Source organism: Aethalodelphis obliquidens, unplaced genomic scaffold (assembly GCF_003676395.1).
Source record: "Aethalodelphis obliquidens isolate GAN/ISIS:26980383/991018 unplaced genomic scaffold, ASM367639v1 scaffold35, whole genome shotgun sequence".
NCBI lineage: Eukaryota > Metazoa > Chordata > Mammalia > Artiodactyla > Delphinidae > Aethalodelphis > Aethalodelphis obliquidens.
In genome coordinates, this window is record NW_020837979.1 from 9,586,390 (window position 1) to 9,604,291 (window position 17,902).

General features: G+C 53.9%; 1 protein-coding gene across 1 annotated transcript; it reads right to left on the reverse strand.

The window, feature by feature from the left end:
* Nucleotides 1-256: 256 nt before the first annotated feature.
* Nucleotides 257-17,559, reverse strand: MAL (mal, T cell differentiation protein (MAL blood group)). Its single transcript, XM_027129005.1, has 4 exons — nucleotides 17,364-17,559; nucleotides 5,046-5,213; nucleotides 3,708-3,833; nucleotides 257-361 (listed from the first exon to the last, which is right to left on the reverse strand). The coding sequence occupies exons 1-4, from the start codon at nucleotides 17,454-17,456 to the stop codon at nucleotides 287-289; spliced, it is 462 nt and encodes a 153-aa protein (XP_026984806.1). The 5' UTR covers nucleotides 17,457-17,559; the 3' UTR covers nucleotides 257-286.
* Nucleotides 17,560-17,902: the final 343 nt, after the last annotated feature.

Sequence of the window (17,902 nt, forward strand, 5' to 3'; positions counted from 1 at the left end):
ATCCGGTCCAGGAGTCAGCAGTCCAGTTTTGTGGTCTCTCAGATCACATTCCTCACTTCCCACTCCCACTGCCCCCTTTCAAATAGGAAACGACCTTGGAAAGACAGCTCAGTAGTCAGAGGATAAATGTAGCAAGCCTCCTACTCTGACATGAAGGTATATGGGAGCGTAAACCTCTTTCTTTACCCACTATCAGGAACATTTCTGCATTCTAAAGTGTTATGCTGGAAGGCGGGCCGATCCGTTAATAACCCTCTTGGTTTTCAGCTAAAGTTCTTCTGCTGCTTTAGGAAGACTTCCATCTGATTAAAGAAAACACTGCATGGACCACGTACAGCAGAGTGACTACGAATGAAAACACCTGAAAGCAAGATAAGTGACAATTAATGGCCGTGCATGGGGAGAGGGAAAGGCATGGGCGGTGCACACTGGGGTCACCACGTGCATGGCTTGCGATCGGCAGCGATCGGCAGCCCTTACGTCTGTGGACTGCCACTGCTTCCCATCACACACGCAGATATGCTTTCCTGCAGAGCCTAGGTGCGACCCAGAATGCTCTCAGCACAGACTCCAGGTGACCTAATGATATACTGAACTTGGTGTGCAAGGGCAACTATTTGCCGTCACACATCATCATATTGGTACCATCCAACTGGAAACGAGGGTCCTCAGAGACACTTCAAGTGATGATTGAAGGGCTCTTCATGGAAAACTTCCTGCCTGCACACCGGTAAGACCAGAGTCCACCAGCTGTGATCCCAGCGGCCTCGGCTAAGAGAGTCTGAACACACGTGTTTGCCGCCTGGACGTGTTCAGACCCCGACCAGAATTTTATTCTAAGATTCTGAATTGCACAAGCATGGGCCAGGGAGCCAGGCCACAGGAAGTGAGGGACTGGGATGGAGAGGAGGGATTTTGAGCTTTTGGCAAAAGGAGGGAGCTTCCTGAGAAAGCTACTACTGGGAGCAGAGGCTGGGGAATGTGGCAAAGGTCACTTGTGCCCTGTCAAGGCTCTGACCTGCCGTCGTGCACCTGGGCACCATCTGTCCTATCGCCCTGCTCTGGGTGGCCGGCCCTGAGGGCTGCCTGCTCCCAAGCAAATATCTGCACCTGGCTTGTGACCTTGGGTGTAGGGTCAGGAGTTTCTAACCCAGGCATAACATCAGGGCGGCTACACTCCCGTGACTGTTGAAAATTCCCCTAAAACCAGCCGTAACTGTGCCTGCTCTTCCGCTGCCTCCACACCTGGGCGAACCCTCACCCTCACTGCCGGAGGCGGTAGGTAACCTGAGTTATTTAATAACCAAGGTAAGAAAATGTATCTGGGAATCAAATACCCTGTCTGAAGGGAGCAGTCACACACGAGTGAGAAGCCCCTCGAAGACCCCCCTGTGCATCAGGAGGGAGCAGTGTATTGTGTCGGGGACTCCGAGCCCAATGGAGACCCTTGGCAGGAGCACCTCAGAAGTCCCCACAGGAACAGGAAACACTTACTTTAAAGGGGGGTCAAGAAATGGCACACGGAACATGGAGAGCCAGGGCCATGAATGGACATGAACTTAGGCCCTTAAAAACCCCTCTCCCTGAACAGCTGCCATTATTGCCCACCACAGTTAAGATCCAGAAACCTCTAGATTTCTCCAGAAATTTCCAGCTACTCTCAGGCAACTCTCACCAATCCCAGGGATCCCTCTGGTGCAGATTCTCTGCTGCCAGCCGAGGAGAGAGGGAGAAGCTCAGCTTTTGAGGCAGGTGAGGAGTCCCAGAGGGGTGAGAGGAGGCCAGATGCTCCCAAAGGCCAGGGGTGTGCGGGAGGTCACATCCCCGGACTGCCGCAGCCCCGCCCCACCCTGAGACTATGGGAGGGGCATGTGGGTGTGGGGCAGGGTCTGGGGTTAAATCCTGAGCGTGTCGTCATGATCCCGTCTCCCATGTGCACGGACACAAACTGATGTTTTGAACAGAAAGGCGTGAGTTTCCATTGAACCGGGCCCATATTTCCCCCGGGGGGCTCCAGCCCAGCGTTTCCGTCCGCTGGCAACATGTGGATTCCTGGTTCCAGCCCTGCTGACTTTGCCTGGGCCTCCTCATGGTTCTCCAGCTCAGCTCCCAGAGACGTGGGGACGTGATGCGTCGTGGCAGGGATAAATAGATGTTGGTACAGTCCTCAGTGGAGCACTGAACAGCACAGAGGACGAACTTCTGCATCCCCACCCAGCAGTGTGGAGGAGCCTCACGAACTGGAGGCGAAGAGAGAGAAGCCAGACACGGGAGAAGGCACATTACGCTCGTGAGAATGCAAAGCAGGGGAAGTGGAACCTGAGCTGGAAACCAGGCCAGCGCTTATCCTCCGTTCAGGGCCCAGTGACCGCAGCAGGACAAGAAGGGGCTGCTTATCATGTTGTTTCCTAACCTGGATGCTTTGTTACACGGAGGGCTTGTGAACTATGAGTCATGGGTGCATTATGGGAATTCATCAGGTTGTACCCGTGCTTCCAGGTCACCTCCCTGGATGCCTGTTTATGCTGCATTTTGATGGAAAGTAAAAGGGAGAAGTCAGAATAGGGTAGAGCCTGGTAGAGCCCAGTGGTTCCCAACTAGATATCTGCCCAGTGGGCAGGTCATTCACTCCCCGCTCCTGCGTTGCTCAGTCAAGGGCTGGCCCACTACCCACATTCCATCTCCATTTCACTGCCCTCTTCTGCAGTAATTTTACAGAAACGATTGTCAAATGCCTGGCTGATGTCTGTTCAGAGACAAGGCTTCTGGGCTTGGGATGGGGGAGGTGTGTGTGGGTTCTCTTGTGAGGGGGCGATGAAATAGTCATTTGAAGGTGACGGAGGAGGCAGATGACCAGTCTCCCAAGAGAGGGAAGAACACCCAAGGTGCTGCCTGGCTGTGCTCCTGGTTAGGAACCAGCCACCTTGGGAGATGAGCCCACACGGGGGAGGGTCCCACACGGTGGGACATTTGAGGGGATGCCAGGAACCAGGAGGTGGCCATGCTTACGGAACTGGAGAGCGGCTGGGAGCTGAGGGGAGTGTGTGGCTTCCCCAGGGAAGGGGGTGGGCCTCTGGGGACCAGCAGACAGGCTTTGAGGAGCTTTCCCCCAGACCCCTCCCTCTGGGGACAGGAAGGGCACCCTCACTAACCCCCTTCCCAGAGCCCAACTGCGCCTACCCTGTGGGTTTTCTCTCAGCCTCTGCTCTACCCTTCCCAAAGAGAGGCGGGGGTGGCACAGATTTGGCACCTGGGGCGGACATCTCGTGGTGTTTCATCACATTTGACCTTGGGTGACCCTGGGGCAGGTTGTGCATGCTCTTAAGGCCCTAGTTCTCCATCTGTGAAATGGGTATAACGGCACCTCCCTCCTAGCGGTGTCGTGAGGGGTAAGCAAGATTGTTCACAAGGGCCCAAGACAGTGCCAGGCCCCACGGTCATGTCTCCTCCCGCATCTGCCTCAAAGCCCAACCAGGCTTGGACCCCTGGGCAGTGCAGGCCTGGGCAGTGCAGCACTGACTGATGGCTGAGGGAGTCTGGGGCACATCATTTCCCTTTTCTGAGGCTTTGTTTCTTCAGAAATGAGGAGAAGGTTTATTTTATTCAAAATTTAGTGAACTAAAAAAATGTGGGAGGGCCCGGGCAGCCTTCCACTCAGAACCTTTTCAGTGGGAGCTGTGAACAGGGCAAATTGACTGGGGACTCACCACAGCAGCGATGTTTTCATGGTAATGTTTGTAGGTGAAGCCCACTTGCAGCTCGATGGCGGCCAAAGCTTCCAGGACAGAGGCACCAAAGTAAAACAGGGAGGCGATACAGTGGTAGGCTGCATCCTGCAGGGTGAGAAAAGGCCACTAGACAGGTGGGGCACCCAGATATGGAGATGTGGGGCAGCTGTGGTCCCAGCAGGGCCTGTCCGCCCCTCAGATGACGGGGGACCCACCCCAGGACCCGGTCCCCCGTCATCATCTGCTACTCCCTTTGACACCCCCCAACCCAGCCCCCCTCCTCAGAGACATTGATTAACCAGAGCGGCCGAGCTGAGTTATCTCACTGGTTTGGGGCCAGAGTAAGGACTTTGATGGAGGAAGGATACTGCTTTCCCTTGAGGTGGGATCTAGTAAGGGGTGGGGAGGTGGCCCTTTGGGATTGGTAGAAATTGGTTCTGGACCTGAGAAGTGTCAGCTGCAGTCACAGTCCCCAGTTCGGGTGTGGCCTTGGTGGCCAACACAGAGTGAGAGGCTCAGGCCGTTTTCACTGTTGTGTTGTTGTTAGCTTTTTCTTGGGGGGAGCCAGGGATTGGGGCTCCAGGTATGTTTTAAAAGCAGAAAAGCGCTAGAACAGGTTTTTGAGTAGTTACGATTTGGAGGTGGTTTCTAAGGTCTAGGTTGGAGGCCCTTTGAGACTAAGAGGCCTGGCTAACAGCCCCACCCCCTTCCAGGGGAGGTAAGGGCAGGTGGCCCACGTGTAAGTTTACCCCCTTCATGGGCCTCAAAGCAGAATTCATGTGCAAGAGCGATCATAGGCCTTCCCTCTTCCTGCGCCAAGTCCCTCTCTGGTGACCCTGCTCTAGAAGGTGGTGACTGAGAGCTGGGCAGTGAGCGTGGCCTCACGCTGGGCAGCCAGGACCAGCCCCCAGCACCCTGTCCCCTCCCCCGAAATGGAAGCCAGCCCTTCTGGGTGGTGGGAGATGCCAGCTGGCCCCTGGCAGGTGCAGGAGGTACAGGGAGGGTTGTTGGGCTGCCGGTTTGCATGAAAAGGGCGTTCACCCGGGAGAAAGCAGAGCAGGCCCGCAGAGGATCAGGCGGTGACAGTGACAGTCCGCTTCTGCCTTTCACCTCTGCCCGACCTCCTGCGGCGGGGAGCCCTGGGCTGCTATGGGCAGCTCGGATCTGAGGGCCTGCCCGGCTCAGCCTTGGCGCATGGGTGGGAGACGTGTACGGGGCACCTCACCCAGCACCGGCAAAGCCAACCTACCAGGGGCGACGCTCCAATGCCGCACCCCACCCCACCCCCACCTCAAACATCGCAGGACCGGGACTCACCAGGGTGATCCAGGAAGTTCTGCTGCCGTGGGCACCAATTAGATACAGGAAGAGCAGTAGAGTGGTGGCTATGAAGCAAGACACAGATGTGAACATGACCCAGCCCTGGATCAGTGGGATGGGCACATGGGACGAGGCAATCAGGATCCACACCAGCCCCCCAAAGACCTGCAGAGGGAGGGAGAGAAGGGGTGAGGGTCAGACCAGGAGAGCCCACACCCAGGCAGGACCAGACCCAGAGGTCACTCTGGGGAACCGGGGGCACTCTGTAAATGGTAACTCAGTCAATCCTCACAAGATCCCTGGGAGTGTGGTACTGACCCATTTGTGAGATGGGGAAACAGAGGCACCTTTGAATTAAAAATTTGTTATCCCCCCCCCCAAAAAAAATGTGTTACCCCTAGAAAGGACTTAGGCCATCCAGGGTTTTTTAGTAGAAGGGCAAACTCTGAGATTATATCCTTCCTGGTATTTTTTATAGACAAATATCTTTTTTGTTTTGTTTTGGCCACGCTGCACGGCTTGTGACCCAAGGCTTGAACCCGGGGCCGTGGCAGTGAGAGCACTGAGTCCTAACCACTGCACCACCAGGAAACTCCCCCAAATATTCTTTCTTTTATAAAATGGTAGTGGCCAGCTGATTCTTTTGGTCTTTACTTGGCAAAACAAATTAGCCATACTATATCATTAGCATTTAAGAAAAAAACTTGACCTTTAAATCCCCAAGTCCCAGAAGTTCTCTGACTTTTGGAGATGGGGTTGGAGTGGGGAGGGCCCAGGTCAGCCTGGTCTCCTCAGAGGTGGGAGAAGCGTTCCTCCCCCTGTCCTTATCCAGAAGACATCCCACTTGGTGTCCTCAGGGTCAGGGAGCCCCATGTTTTCAAGAGAAGCATAAGGACAGACTTGGGGTTCATAATCTCAATGGTATAGTCCGGCTCCCCCTGTGGACAAGGTACAACCCAAGCTGGGATTTCCTGTACTTGTCTTCCATTCTCCTTGTCCCTCTCCATCCCAGTGAAGTCACCTCAGCCTCCTCCACCGACCCCACCCAGAGAAGGACTGGGCTGGGACACGGGTGGAGATAGTCACAGGGTCCAAGGTACTGCAGAGCTTAGCTCCATCCTCCTGAGGGTCTGGGGGCTGAGGACGGGCTGCCCTCCTAGCCCTGCATTCCCTGGGGTGTAAATGCATGTAGTACCCTGACCTTGTCTCCCTGCACCTGCTGCCCACTTGCTGGGTAAGAGATAGCACTTCCCCAGGTGTTCTCTGAGCCTCTTAGCTGAGAAGCTTCAGGAGACCATCACATTTGGGTAGGAAAATCAGTGAAGAATCTGGAGTTATCAAAACCAAGTTGGGTCTGATGAATCATATGTGGGCATCTCTGATCAGAAAATTTCTCTACTGATGACTGAGAGGCAGTGGGACATACTTTCCAACTTACAATAAGTGGAGCAAAATCGATTAAATAAAAATCCTCAGACTGCTGTAGAGTAAGATGTGTGTGTAGATTCATCCATAGTTGCCTTTAAGTTCAAACAGATTGCCGGGACTTTTTCATAAGGGACGCTTAACAAAAGGATGTGATCGTGCCGATGGCTGAGACAGACGGCTTTAGAAGGCACGAGAGTGTGGCATGGAGAAGAGGGTGGAACTGGCTTGCCCATCTTGGGAACAGAGGGCTGCTGGCACACGGCGTGAGAGGGCCTCTCCACCGCACCCGCTGGAGGATGCTGTAGCATGTGGTTCCACCTGTCGGGCCCTGGCTTCTGCCACTGTAAATGGCACCTGGCAGCTCACTCCGCACGTTGCCGGCTGGTGTGAACCGCCTGAAACTGTGGGCGTGAGTGTGAAGCTTCTGGCCCTGTGCCCCCTCACCACCCAACAGCAGAGGGAAGTCTGCTCACCCAGGATGCCGGCAGCCCAGTGCAGACAGACGTAGAGTCAGCCAGTGACAGCGCAGGACGATTGGGCAAAGCAGTCCCGACTGGGACACGGCCCCAACTGAGTCTTGAAGGGAGAGGTGGACTTAGGCCAGAAGGTCAGGACGAGGCTTTCCAGGGGAGGAAAGGGTACATGCCAAGCCCAAAGGATGCTGCAGCAGCAGTGAGGGCTTGGGAAGGCCGTGAGTTGGCACGAGGTTGGGGAACAAGGAGGGGCAGGGAGTGCGGCTTGAGGAAGGGTGACCTTCACACAGGACTGATCGTTGGGCCACCTCAAAGGCGTGCCAGGCCCTGCTCAGTGGAAAGCCGAGATTCAGCATGAATCACGGGGCAAAGCCAGTGCCTGCCTCACTCCACCTACAAAGTTTGCAGAGAGCAAACAGAGCAAGTACAGCACCCACACCTAGGAGATAAGGCATCCCAGGCAGGGAGCGTCCACTGCACCCTGGCCTCAGAGCTCCACTGGCCAAATATTTGTCCAGAGCAAAGGGGTAGGTGAGGGTTCAAGCACTTCCCTTCCTAAAGAGAACCCGGAGGGGCTCCCAGCTCTCAGGAAGCACGCTGAGAGGCCATCGTTTTGACACATCAGTTACACAGGTGGAGGCATGGCCCCAGTTTCCGTTCATCTCCGTCAACAGGCCAGATTCCCACCACCCTCACCTGCGCCCAGGTCACCGTCTTGCATAACATCTCTTAGCTGAGTGGCCCGAGAGTCACCAGACTTGAGCTCGCTCTCTGGGTCCCAGATCCCCACGCTAGAAAACGAGGGTGGGGCCTGGACTAGGGCTCAGTGGTCCTCAGCCCTCACTCTGCACTGGAATCGCCTCGGTCACCTCGAAAACCCCAGTGCCCAGGTCTCATGCCAAGGAGAGAAGCAGAGTGATAGGACAAGAAGCAAACATCCCAGGCTCTTTGCCAAAGGCTTTGGAGTATGTTTCCATGACACAAGCGGTCCATGGATGGAGTTTTGGTAACTCCTGTCAAACAAGGAGAAATGGTTCCTGTCTCCAACGTCCAGCAATGCCGGCCAAGAGGCCTCTCCAGTTCCTCACTGGCTCTGATACAAAGTTTCCTTTCCTCTCCTTAAGCCTCCATCCCTGTCTTGCTCTGAACGTGAGAGTCGCTCGTCCTTGGGTGTCCTCTAGACACGGGGACACAGCCTCAGTATCCATGAATGGGGTGGAGCTGGGGATCGGAGGCCTCTACCCACCCTGGTGTTTCAGGCCTGGAAACCGCCCATCTTTCATTCAGTGTGCCTGTGGAGGCTGAGCAGAGGTGAAGTTCTGTAAGAACCAAGGATATCGTACAAATCCAGACAAAAAGTTTCCAAAGACTTAAAAAAGTTTTAATCTGCGGTCTACCCCATCACATGATTTTTGTGAAAACAATTTCCTCAGGAGATGGTCTTGGGGAAGGTCTCACGTGAACTCAAGAGTAGGTTCTTTCCTTTCTTTTCTGAATTAATCCAGAGGAGGCAGGCCAGGGTGGTTAAGGGTGTAGGCTTCAGAATTACTGAATCTGAATCAGCTCTGCCACATTTTGCTGGGTCACTGGTTGTCTCTGGGCAGGTTACTTCCTCTCTGGTCCCTATCTGAAAAATAGTGATAGCAGTAGTGCCCACCCAATGGGACCGGGGTGAAATGAGTTTATATCTACAGGTGCCTGGCACACGGCGAGTGCTCTAAGTACTTGCTGTCTTAACTGTCGTACGATGGGGCGAAGCCTCTCCTGTAACCACGTGAAAACCCCAGTAGGTCAAGATCTCAACTTGCACAATTATCCCCCCCCCAGACCTTGTGGGGACCCAGAATTTTAAAATAACTTCAGAAGCATCAAAAAGAGAAAAACCTAAAATCTCCCAGAAATCAAAAGCTGAGGAAAATGTGTCTGCCTCTGCCGAAGGGAACACAAAGGACATAAAAATATGCGAAAGCCTTCCTTCCAACAATGAGCTCTGGTTACAAAAGTGGGAAAAGGACTCCTCCGGCACATTCTTGAGATTGGTAGGGTGTCTCCATTGCTTGTGCAGGGCTGAGAGCTCTGGGTCCACAATTGTCCAGTGTTTTTGCGGCAGGATTTGGATCATCGAGTTCAAGGCAGAAGAATCGCTCAAATTCTCTGAATATTTTTCTGGGGCTCATTTTACTCTGTCAGGGTTACCACAAGCAGGCAGTCTTCCCATAACAAGGCAAGACGTGACCCAAGGAGGACGTCCACGTGGGGCTGTTCACACACACACCCGGTAGTAAGTCCCTCGGGGCCCAGTGTCAGAATTCCCAAGCTCCGAGGGCACGGTGTGGTCTTGAAGGGCACACGTATGTGAATAGGAACTTGTGCCCTGAACTCTTGAGAAGGAAACTGGCCACAGAACACAGGTGGCGCACCCAGCCCTGAGCAGTCCTGCTACTTCGGTCAGGTGGGCAAAAACCACCTCCCCAGGAGGGAGAAGAGAGATGGACACACCAATGAGACTTGTCCCGGCTGCCGAGAGCTCCGAGCCCTTAGGTGCTCTCCCAAGGCCACCAGGAAGAGCGACTCCAGTTTGTGTTTCTGGAAGTGTCTCTATCCACTGAACTCTTTTGGCAGTCAGGGGTCACTGCAATGCTGGGAGGGCCTATGCAGGTGACTTGGCCAGTAGAGTAACGGTGTTCCAGGAGAAGCAGCAGTCCCAGCTCTGAGCCTTGGTTGACTAAAACAGTCAGTCATTCCGTGAGGTAGAGCAGAGGGTGTTTTCTTGTGCGTGTGTGTCTGGAGGCTGAGCTACTGCAGGGAAGGGAATAGGCACCAGGTCAAGAGGACTTAGGCAACAGGCAGCAGGAGAGTATAGAGAGAGGGAGGTCGGAGCACTGAAATCTTCCCCAAGACCCACAAAAAGGGGTCTGAGGGGGAGGCTGGGGGCTCTTCCTGTTCTGAAAAGCAGAGACAGCAGGAAGCAAACGCTAGTTCTCATATGAGCCCCACCACGCTTGTATGGAGGAGCTGGGCTCCCAGCAAGTAAGGAAAGCCTTCCTTCACCTCTCACTTACTCAGCCACCCATTCATTCATTCATTCACTTATGCATTTAACAGATACTGAGAGGAAATGGCAGCACTGGGGGCAGGTATGTCCAGGGAGACAGACTTTATTCAAAGACACACTAGTAAATGGAGCCCATCTCGCCCGTCCTGGCCTCTCTCCTCCAGTCTTGCTGCCGAGTCCCACTCAAGCAGCTCTGGGGCCACCAAGGGCAGAGGCAGGTCCTGGTGAGTGTCAGGGCCCCAGGGAGGGTGACCAGCTGAACACCTCTGCCAAGGAGAGGGAAAGAGCCCAGAAATTTGCACAGCGTCCTCTCCTTGGACCGCATGGAGGTATCTGGGGCAGGTCAGAGATTCTCTCTGTGGGGACCCCCTCCCCCTCTGCCCACTGAGGAGTCTGACCTCTGAGTCTATTCCCATGGTGAACGCCAGGAATGCCGCTGAGGCTTCGTGACTCAGTTTACCTATGCCAGGTGCTCTGCCCTCCTGGTCCCATTGTCAGCAGCCTCCTTCCTTCTGGGGAACCATCATTACATGACCCTCCCAATATAGACTTAGATAATGTCCCTTTAATCTGAGGGTGAGACCAGGACTTAGGGGACCTTGAGTCTGTTTGTGAAGAGGAGGATAGAGGTCTGGGATTCAAAAAGACAGGGTGTGGGTTCACGTCTGTAGTTGATATTAACAGGGTGAGTGTGGACTGGGAAGTGGCCCCCCGTCCAGGCCTGAGTCCCTCTTCCCTCAGGTGAGTACCCACCCCCCCTCTCTCCATAGCACTGGTCATTAGCATGCGGGGGTACTTCTCCCCCTTCCCCCCGTCCCTCTCTTTCTGCCCCCTCCCCTCCCAGCCTGACTGTATTCTAATAGGAACCAAGGCTCCAGTGTGGAATTTCAGGTCAGCTGAGACTGGCCGTGTGGCCCTTTTTCTCACTGCACGTGCACATCAATGTGTGATGGCTGGGGCCAAGGCTTTTCTTTTAGTTCCTACGTGTATGTTCCAGGTCCTAGGACCTTGGTGTATTAAAATGATTCAACACAAGGGTTGTTTTGCCCCAGCGTGAACAGAATATTTTTCACATGGTGGGAGGGACAGAGAATCGAGGCCACTGCGTTACCCTAGGAGGTAGTTATGCCACTAGGAGCTACCCATCCAGAAGCTACCAGGAACCACGGCCTCCCACCAGAATGCAGAAGACAGGTCAGAGCCTCACAATGCAGAGAGTACCAGGGCCCTGCTGCGTGCTCTGAGGAATAATCTGGAACCCGTGAGGAGTTGGCCCACACCTACCCAAGGCATCAGTGCTTCAGGGACCAGGGCTGTCATTCACCTGCTGTCCTCACATTCGTGAGCATCCGGAGAGAGCACCTGCTGGGGCCTCTCATCAGTGCCTGACCCTGGTGGCCTCTGGTCCAAAGCACCAAGTCCAGGGACCTATACTTGAGAGCCAAGAAGAAGCGCAGCTGGGCTTGTATCAGGGGTGGAAGCCAGGGCTCAGCACGGAATCCAGGGGGAGTCAGTCCCCAGCCCCCATCCAGGTCCAGACTGGCTGGCCCCATCCTGCCTGGAGGCAGGCCCCAGGTGGCCCAGCTCCCATGCCCAGCCCTTCCCTCAGATAAAGTGTCCTGAGTCCAGAGCAAAGCCAAGCTATTCCTTGGGTAAAGAAGATGTGGTACATATATACAATAGAATACTACATAGCCATTAAATAGAACGAAATAATGCCATTTGCAGCAACATGGATGCAACTAGAGATTGTCATACTAAGTGAAGTAAGTCAGAAAGAGAAAGACAAATACCATATGATGTCACTTACATGTGGAACCTAAAATAGGGCACAAATGAACCTATCTACAAAGCAGAAAAAGACTTATAGACATAAAGAATAGACCTGTGGTTGCCAAGGGGGAGGAAGGGAGAGGGATGGACTGGGAACTTGGGGTTGGTAGATGCAAACCATTACATTTAGAATGGATAGACCACGAGGTCCTACCGTATAGCACAGGAAACTATACCCAATCTCCTGGGATGAACCATAGTGGAAAAGAATATTTTAAAAAAGAATGTCTGTATGTGTATAACTGAGTCACTTTGCTGTACAGCAGAGATTGGCCCAACGTAAATCAACTATCCTTCAATTAAAAAAAAAAAAAACAAACAAAAAACACAAGCTATTCCTAAGGCTCTGCAGAACCAGCCCTGGCTGGCAGCACAGCACACGTCCCCAACGCGCCCTGGCAGCCAGCATGGAGGGAGTGGGTACAACAGCCATCCTTTGTCCTGGCCTGACTTGAGTGTGAGCTGTGCCTTGCAGGGGCATCTGGAACCCGCCTACTCTCTTCTGAAAGCACTCGGACAGAGAGGGGGGCCCATCTGCGTCGAGTTGCGGGTGACCTATGGAAAGCGTAAAAGCAAATCTTTTTCAAGGCAGCTTGGTTGTGACGACATACGCATGAGGATCCTGGAGCTGAGCTGCATCATCACGCTTAGCGGTTTCCGGAGAACAGCTCAGTCACTGATTTCGGATCAAAGCAGGCCTCCCATTCTTGAAAACCTGGAAAAGTCACTTCTCAGCTCCAAGGACAAACCCCTGAGAGACCTCTACCTATAATTCTTCCCCTCCCTTTAGAGAAGAGGAAAGGAGAAAACCCAGCAGTACCCTTACCTCCTTCTAAACGGCTGCAGGGAGGGGCCTGCAACACGAGGAGAGACACAGGGCCAGGAGTCAGTGGGCACAGCCAGGGAAGGGAGGCTCTGCCACCGTCCTGCGCTGGCAGCAGGGCCGGCCCGCACTCTCTGGTGACTGTAGGAGAGGTCCCTGGCTGGGGCAGCAGGAATGTTTTCCCAGGAGCAGAGAGGGTGCTTCCGCCGAGCCCAGGAGAACCTCAGGGCACCTGGCTTCTTGCCCAAGCCTTTCACTGAGAGCCATCTCCAGTATCGTGTCGCCCATTTAACGTTGAGGGGTAGACTGGCCTCCCGTCGACCACTCCAAACCTAGCTGGATGATGCGGGCCGTGCAGTGCTTATCAAATGCAGATTCTTGGGCCGGCCCAGGACCTAGCGACTCAGGACCTCCAGGGTGTTTTTGACAATAAGGCCTAGGCAGCTGTGAGCTCCCCAGTGGCTCCGAGCTGTCCCTTCACTTCCTTGGGGGGAGAAGAGGGAACCAGGCCTTGCCCAGGGCTGCCAGGTGGGCAGTGAGGTCCCTTCTGCTGTAGACGGAAGTTCATCGTGGGTGTTTGGGTGAATGCAGGAACCTGCGAGAGCTCTGCTGTCACTGCAAGAAGTACCACTGGAGATGGAGGTACCAGGCGAGCTGCCTCCCCTCTCTGAGCCTCAGTTTCCCCCCACCTCTTGAAAACTATGTTTCTGTGATTCTATATCTCTCATCTCCTAGGGGTCCTCATGCTGCCTTCCCAGTGTAGCCAGAATGTGGACCACCCGTCAGAAAAGAGCTTTGTCATCCTGCCCCCCCCCGCCCCCCCAGTCCCAGGATTTTTCTGGTCACTCTCAAATAATAAAAAGTCCCCAGTCACTTTGGGTCCTAGAAGCAGTCTCATTTCAGTAACTACTATGTCCAGTTCACTGTAAGAATCGACACTGCCAGCTGATTCCGGGTGGCTTCCAACTCCCACCCCCGCCCCCCAAAGGGCACACTCTGAGGTGCGCACACTCTTTCCAAAGAAATGTTCTCTCAAGGTCCAGCCATTCTATCAGCGGCTCCATCTCTAGCAGGCTGGGGAAGAGGCAGTTGGGTTAAAGATTATTACATAACCTGTTTTCAGGTATCCCCTTCACAAGTTTCGAAAGGGAGGCGTCTCTCCCGGCACTTGGGGAGACCAGAGCTGGCCAGAGCTGAGACAAAAAACATCCTATGTTAACATCCCATTTTCTGAACATGTCCCAAGTGTCCCGAAGCCCCTGGCTTAGAGGGAAGACGAGGATGGGGAGACAGAGCCTTGGCTCCAAAAGGAAAAATGTCCTTGGGTGGCAGTGCGGGAACAGACCAGAAGCAAAGCCCTAGGCGGAGTTGTTGTGGGAGGGGGGACACTGGGTGTTCCACCTGCACCTGAATGGGGGTACACCTGTGACCCCACCGCCTGCAACAGCGGCATGGCCTCTGCGGCTCTGGGGTGCTCACGGGGGCAGGGTCACACCACCTGGTTGGGCCTGCCTTCCCCTTCCCATGAAGACCCTGCAACTCTCAGAAGTCAGGAGCTCAGGGGTAGGGGTGCAGGGCCAGAGTTAAGCTGCCCTGCGCCAGCCCGAGCTACCAGCCTTCCCTGCTCTGTGGGCATGTCTTGGGAGCTGGGCAGAGCTCCACCCTCAGTCCTGGAGGCTGAAAGTTTGGCATCTGCACCTCCCAGGCTATTGGGAGGTCAGGCATGAGAATACAGACTGGGAGTAATCAACGACTCGCTGGACCACAGAGTTAAAAAATAATCAAGCATTTCACACCCTCTGGACTAGCAGAAAATTACAAAGTCTGACTCTACCAAGTGTGGCAGGATGAGGAACAATGGAGACTTTCATAAGCCGCTGGTGGGGTCAGGAAGTTATACAATATGGGGACCCTCTTTACGAAAGCACGCAGAGTGAGTCAGAGTCTTGGAAGGGTCCTGAGCAAGCGGGGGTCCTGAGCTTAATTAAGCTTCATCAGCTTCCTGGAAACTTCACTTCTGGCTGTGTACGTTGTAACCCTTTTGGACATCAGTGTGCTAACATCTGGGAAAACAAGGGTGTGCATTCCCTATGACCCAGCAAGTCAAATCTCTGTGTGTTCCCACAAGAAATTCCCAAAAGTAAAGAGGCAAATACAAGGATGTTCTTTGGCGGTTCCATCTGCGCTACCAAAATGCAACACATTGGAAATTGCCCAAGCGTCCATCAATAGAAGACTGAATAAACAGTGTCAACATGTATAAAGCTCAGAACAAGGTTGCATGAAAAGCATGTTGCAGAAGGATGTGTACGGGGTGACAGTACTTTCAGAAAGCGAGAAAAATTATACAACCACGCCGTGTGTAGTCATGGGTAGTTAGGTGCGCAGTAAAGGTCTAATCTTGAACACACATTCAGCCCAGGGGTTGTCCTGAGGCTGGAGGGAGGAGAGATAAGGTAAGATCATAGTAAAATACCCAGGGGGCTTAGATGTCATCTGAAAGCCCTATTTCCTTAATACTGAGAGTAAATAAGGCAAAATATTAAGATTTGACAAAGTTGAGTTTAATTACATGGATGCCTATTAAAGTATGTATACTTTTCTGTCATTTTTGAAATAGTTCTTACTTAAAAAAATTTGATTTGAAGTTGGTACAACAGAAAACTAACCATTTAAAATGGACCAGTTGGATGGCATTTAATACACTCACGATGTTGGGCAACCATCACCGCCAACTCCAAAACCTTTTCATCACCCTGAAAGAAAAGCCCATACCCATTAAGCTGCTCCCAATTTCCCTCTCCTCTCAGCCCCTGGCAAACCACCAATTTGTGTTCTGTCTCTATAGACTTACCCATTCTGGACATTTCAGATAAATGCAGTCATACGCTATGTAACCTTTTGTGCCTGGCTTCTTTTACTTAGAGCAGTGTTTCAGTGTTTATCAACCTGTATCAGTACTTCATTCCTTTCTACAGCTGAATAATATTCTGTTGCATGGAATATTACAGTTTGCTTATCCATTCACCCGTTGATGGGACATTTGGGCTGTTTCCACCTGTTGATTATTGTGACACACATGTTCATGTACCTGTTCAGGTCAGGGCAAGAGGAGGAGGGTGTGCTAGAGTCTTTTGCATGAAGCCCGATTAACACACTTAAAAATATATATATTTATTTATTTGACCATGCCGTGTGGCTTGCGGGATCTTAGTTCCCCAGCCAGGGATTGAACCCGGGCTCCTGGCAGTGGAAGCACAGAGTCCTAACCACCGGACTGCCAGGGAATTCTCAACACACTTTCTTATGATTCCTGTTATAATGCTCCCCAAACAGCTACAAAGGCAGAGTAAAAAACTCATTAGGGCAACTCAAGAGATACGAGCAAGTCATTTTGTTGCTTAAAAATCTCTCTGCCCCATCTCACCTCTAGCCATCATCACTTACAGTCACCAAATGCTGCCTTTGTAAGTACAGTAGCCTCTGAAGAAACCACCTGTTACTCATTTTCAGGCTAAGTGCGACTGGAAGCGCAGAGATGAGCCATTTGGGGAAGGAATGTTCCAGTGACTGCAGGCCCCTTCCACTCTGGGCCTGGGTGTCCCTACCTATAAATGGTGTGGCTCAGCTTAGAGGTGTCCAGGGTGTCTCCTAGATGTCACTTCCTTGATATGGTACCATCAAGCAAACTCAACCCCCGCTTCCCTTTCCCCCAACCCTCCATGGATGACAGAACCTGATCCCTTTGCTGTTCACGCCCTCCCTGACCGTCAGGAGATAAGAAGCTGGGGTCCCGTTTTTAAACAGGCTTGGACGTTTTCTTTTCCAGCTGACTCTCCAGGCAGCCACTTCTGCGGTGGGGACGCAGGGAAAGGAGTCTCGGAGCCCGTGGAACGGCACCCACAGAAGAAATACCGCACCCGCTCCCCCCACCCCCTTAGGTGAGGCCCTGGGGCCCTGGGGAGTTTAGGCTGAAGGCGGGTCTGAAGCCTCCCGGCAGTGAGGGACCAGCCGCGGTGCAGAGGTCTACAGACTGCTCAAAGTCAGCCAAGGCCGGGGACGGCTCTCACAGGTCCCTCTCCCCTCGCACACCCCACACTGGGCACCATGGCTGTGGCGGAGCAAACGACAGCGTGTTTTATTAGTTCCAGATCAAAGTTGTCGCAAATACCTTCACCAGAGACGTTCAAGAGAAAATAATCCGGATTCGGCTCCTCCTATGACACCAACCCAATCTCCACAGTTCGCTTGGTAATCCTCAGGTTTCTTTTGATGATTTTTAAATTTTGAAGCAAAATCCTAACCCTGGAAAGAGCTGGGCCCCTCTACAGGGACGTCGCTCTCCAATAAGGGCTTCCTCTGCTCGGCCCATGGGAGACAGGTCGGGAGCGCAGCATCGAAACCGGCGCGCAAAGAGTGGACCGGGGCCGGCTTCGGGTATCTGACCCGTGTTGTGAGTTCGTTTTTTCCACCTAAGTCTTGGAGACGGTTTCCCCATGGCCGTTAGCTAGAAGGGGCCAAAGTATTACTGCGGGGTGGGCGTGCGGGAGAGTCTTTCCTCCCCGGGCCCGGCTACCGAGGCTCAGGGACCCTCGCTGCTTGCGGATCAGTCGGCGCGCTGTGCGGATCCCCCAGGAGAGCGCGGCACGACCCATCCCATCCCGCCCTCCCCGGCGCGGGCGCGGGGCGCGCCAGCCACTCACAAACTCGAAGATGAAGAGCAGGTCCGGCAAGGTGATGAAGACCGCGAAGCCGCTAGGCAGGCTGCTGCCACCCGACGCCGCTGAGGGGGCCATGCTGGTGGGCTGGCGACGGCCTCGGAACAGGACGCGCGCAGCTCTGGCTCTGCGCTGAGCGCTGGCTTGCCCGGCGGAGCTCAGTGGCCAGGGCGCCCCCGCGCGCGGGTTAAGAGCAGGGGCGCCCCTGACGAAGAGGGAGGAGCCCCGGCCGCCGCCCGGCCCCCGCCCTAGACTGAGGGGCACCCCAAGGGACCTGCCCAGCGCCAAGGGCGCAGCCCTGAACCACCCCGAGGTTGGGGCGGGGGTTTGACTCCTGATTCCCACGTCTGGGCGCCACCTCCCACCCGGAGCCAAAGCTACCGCGGTGAGGCGCTCCGCACACTTCGCACACTTTGCACTCTGCAGGTGATCGCCATTTCTTAAGAATGATCACCATCAACCACTATTCCCCCCAAACTCCCCACCGTGGCACCCCTCGGGTCACCACTGCTCGAACTGTTCTT

Bases quoted from the DNA above. Each gene is read 5' to 3' on its own strand.
- MAL (XM_027129005.1), bottom strand. From the start codon at position 17,456: ATGGCCCCCTCAGCGGCGTCGGGTGGCAGCAGCCTGCCTAGCGGCTTC. The intron at 5,214-17,363 runs GTGAGTGGCTGG...CTCCCTCTGCAG, and splicing joins TGCTCTTCATCTTCGAGTTT to GTCTTTGGGGGGCTGGTGTG. The intron at 362-3,707 runs GTGAGTCCCCAG...TCTTGCTTTCAG, and splicing joins ATGAAAACATCGCTGCTGTG to GTGTTTTCATTCGTAGTCAC.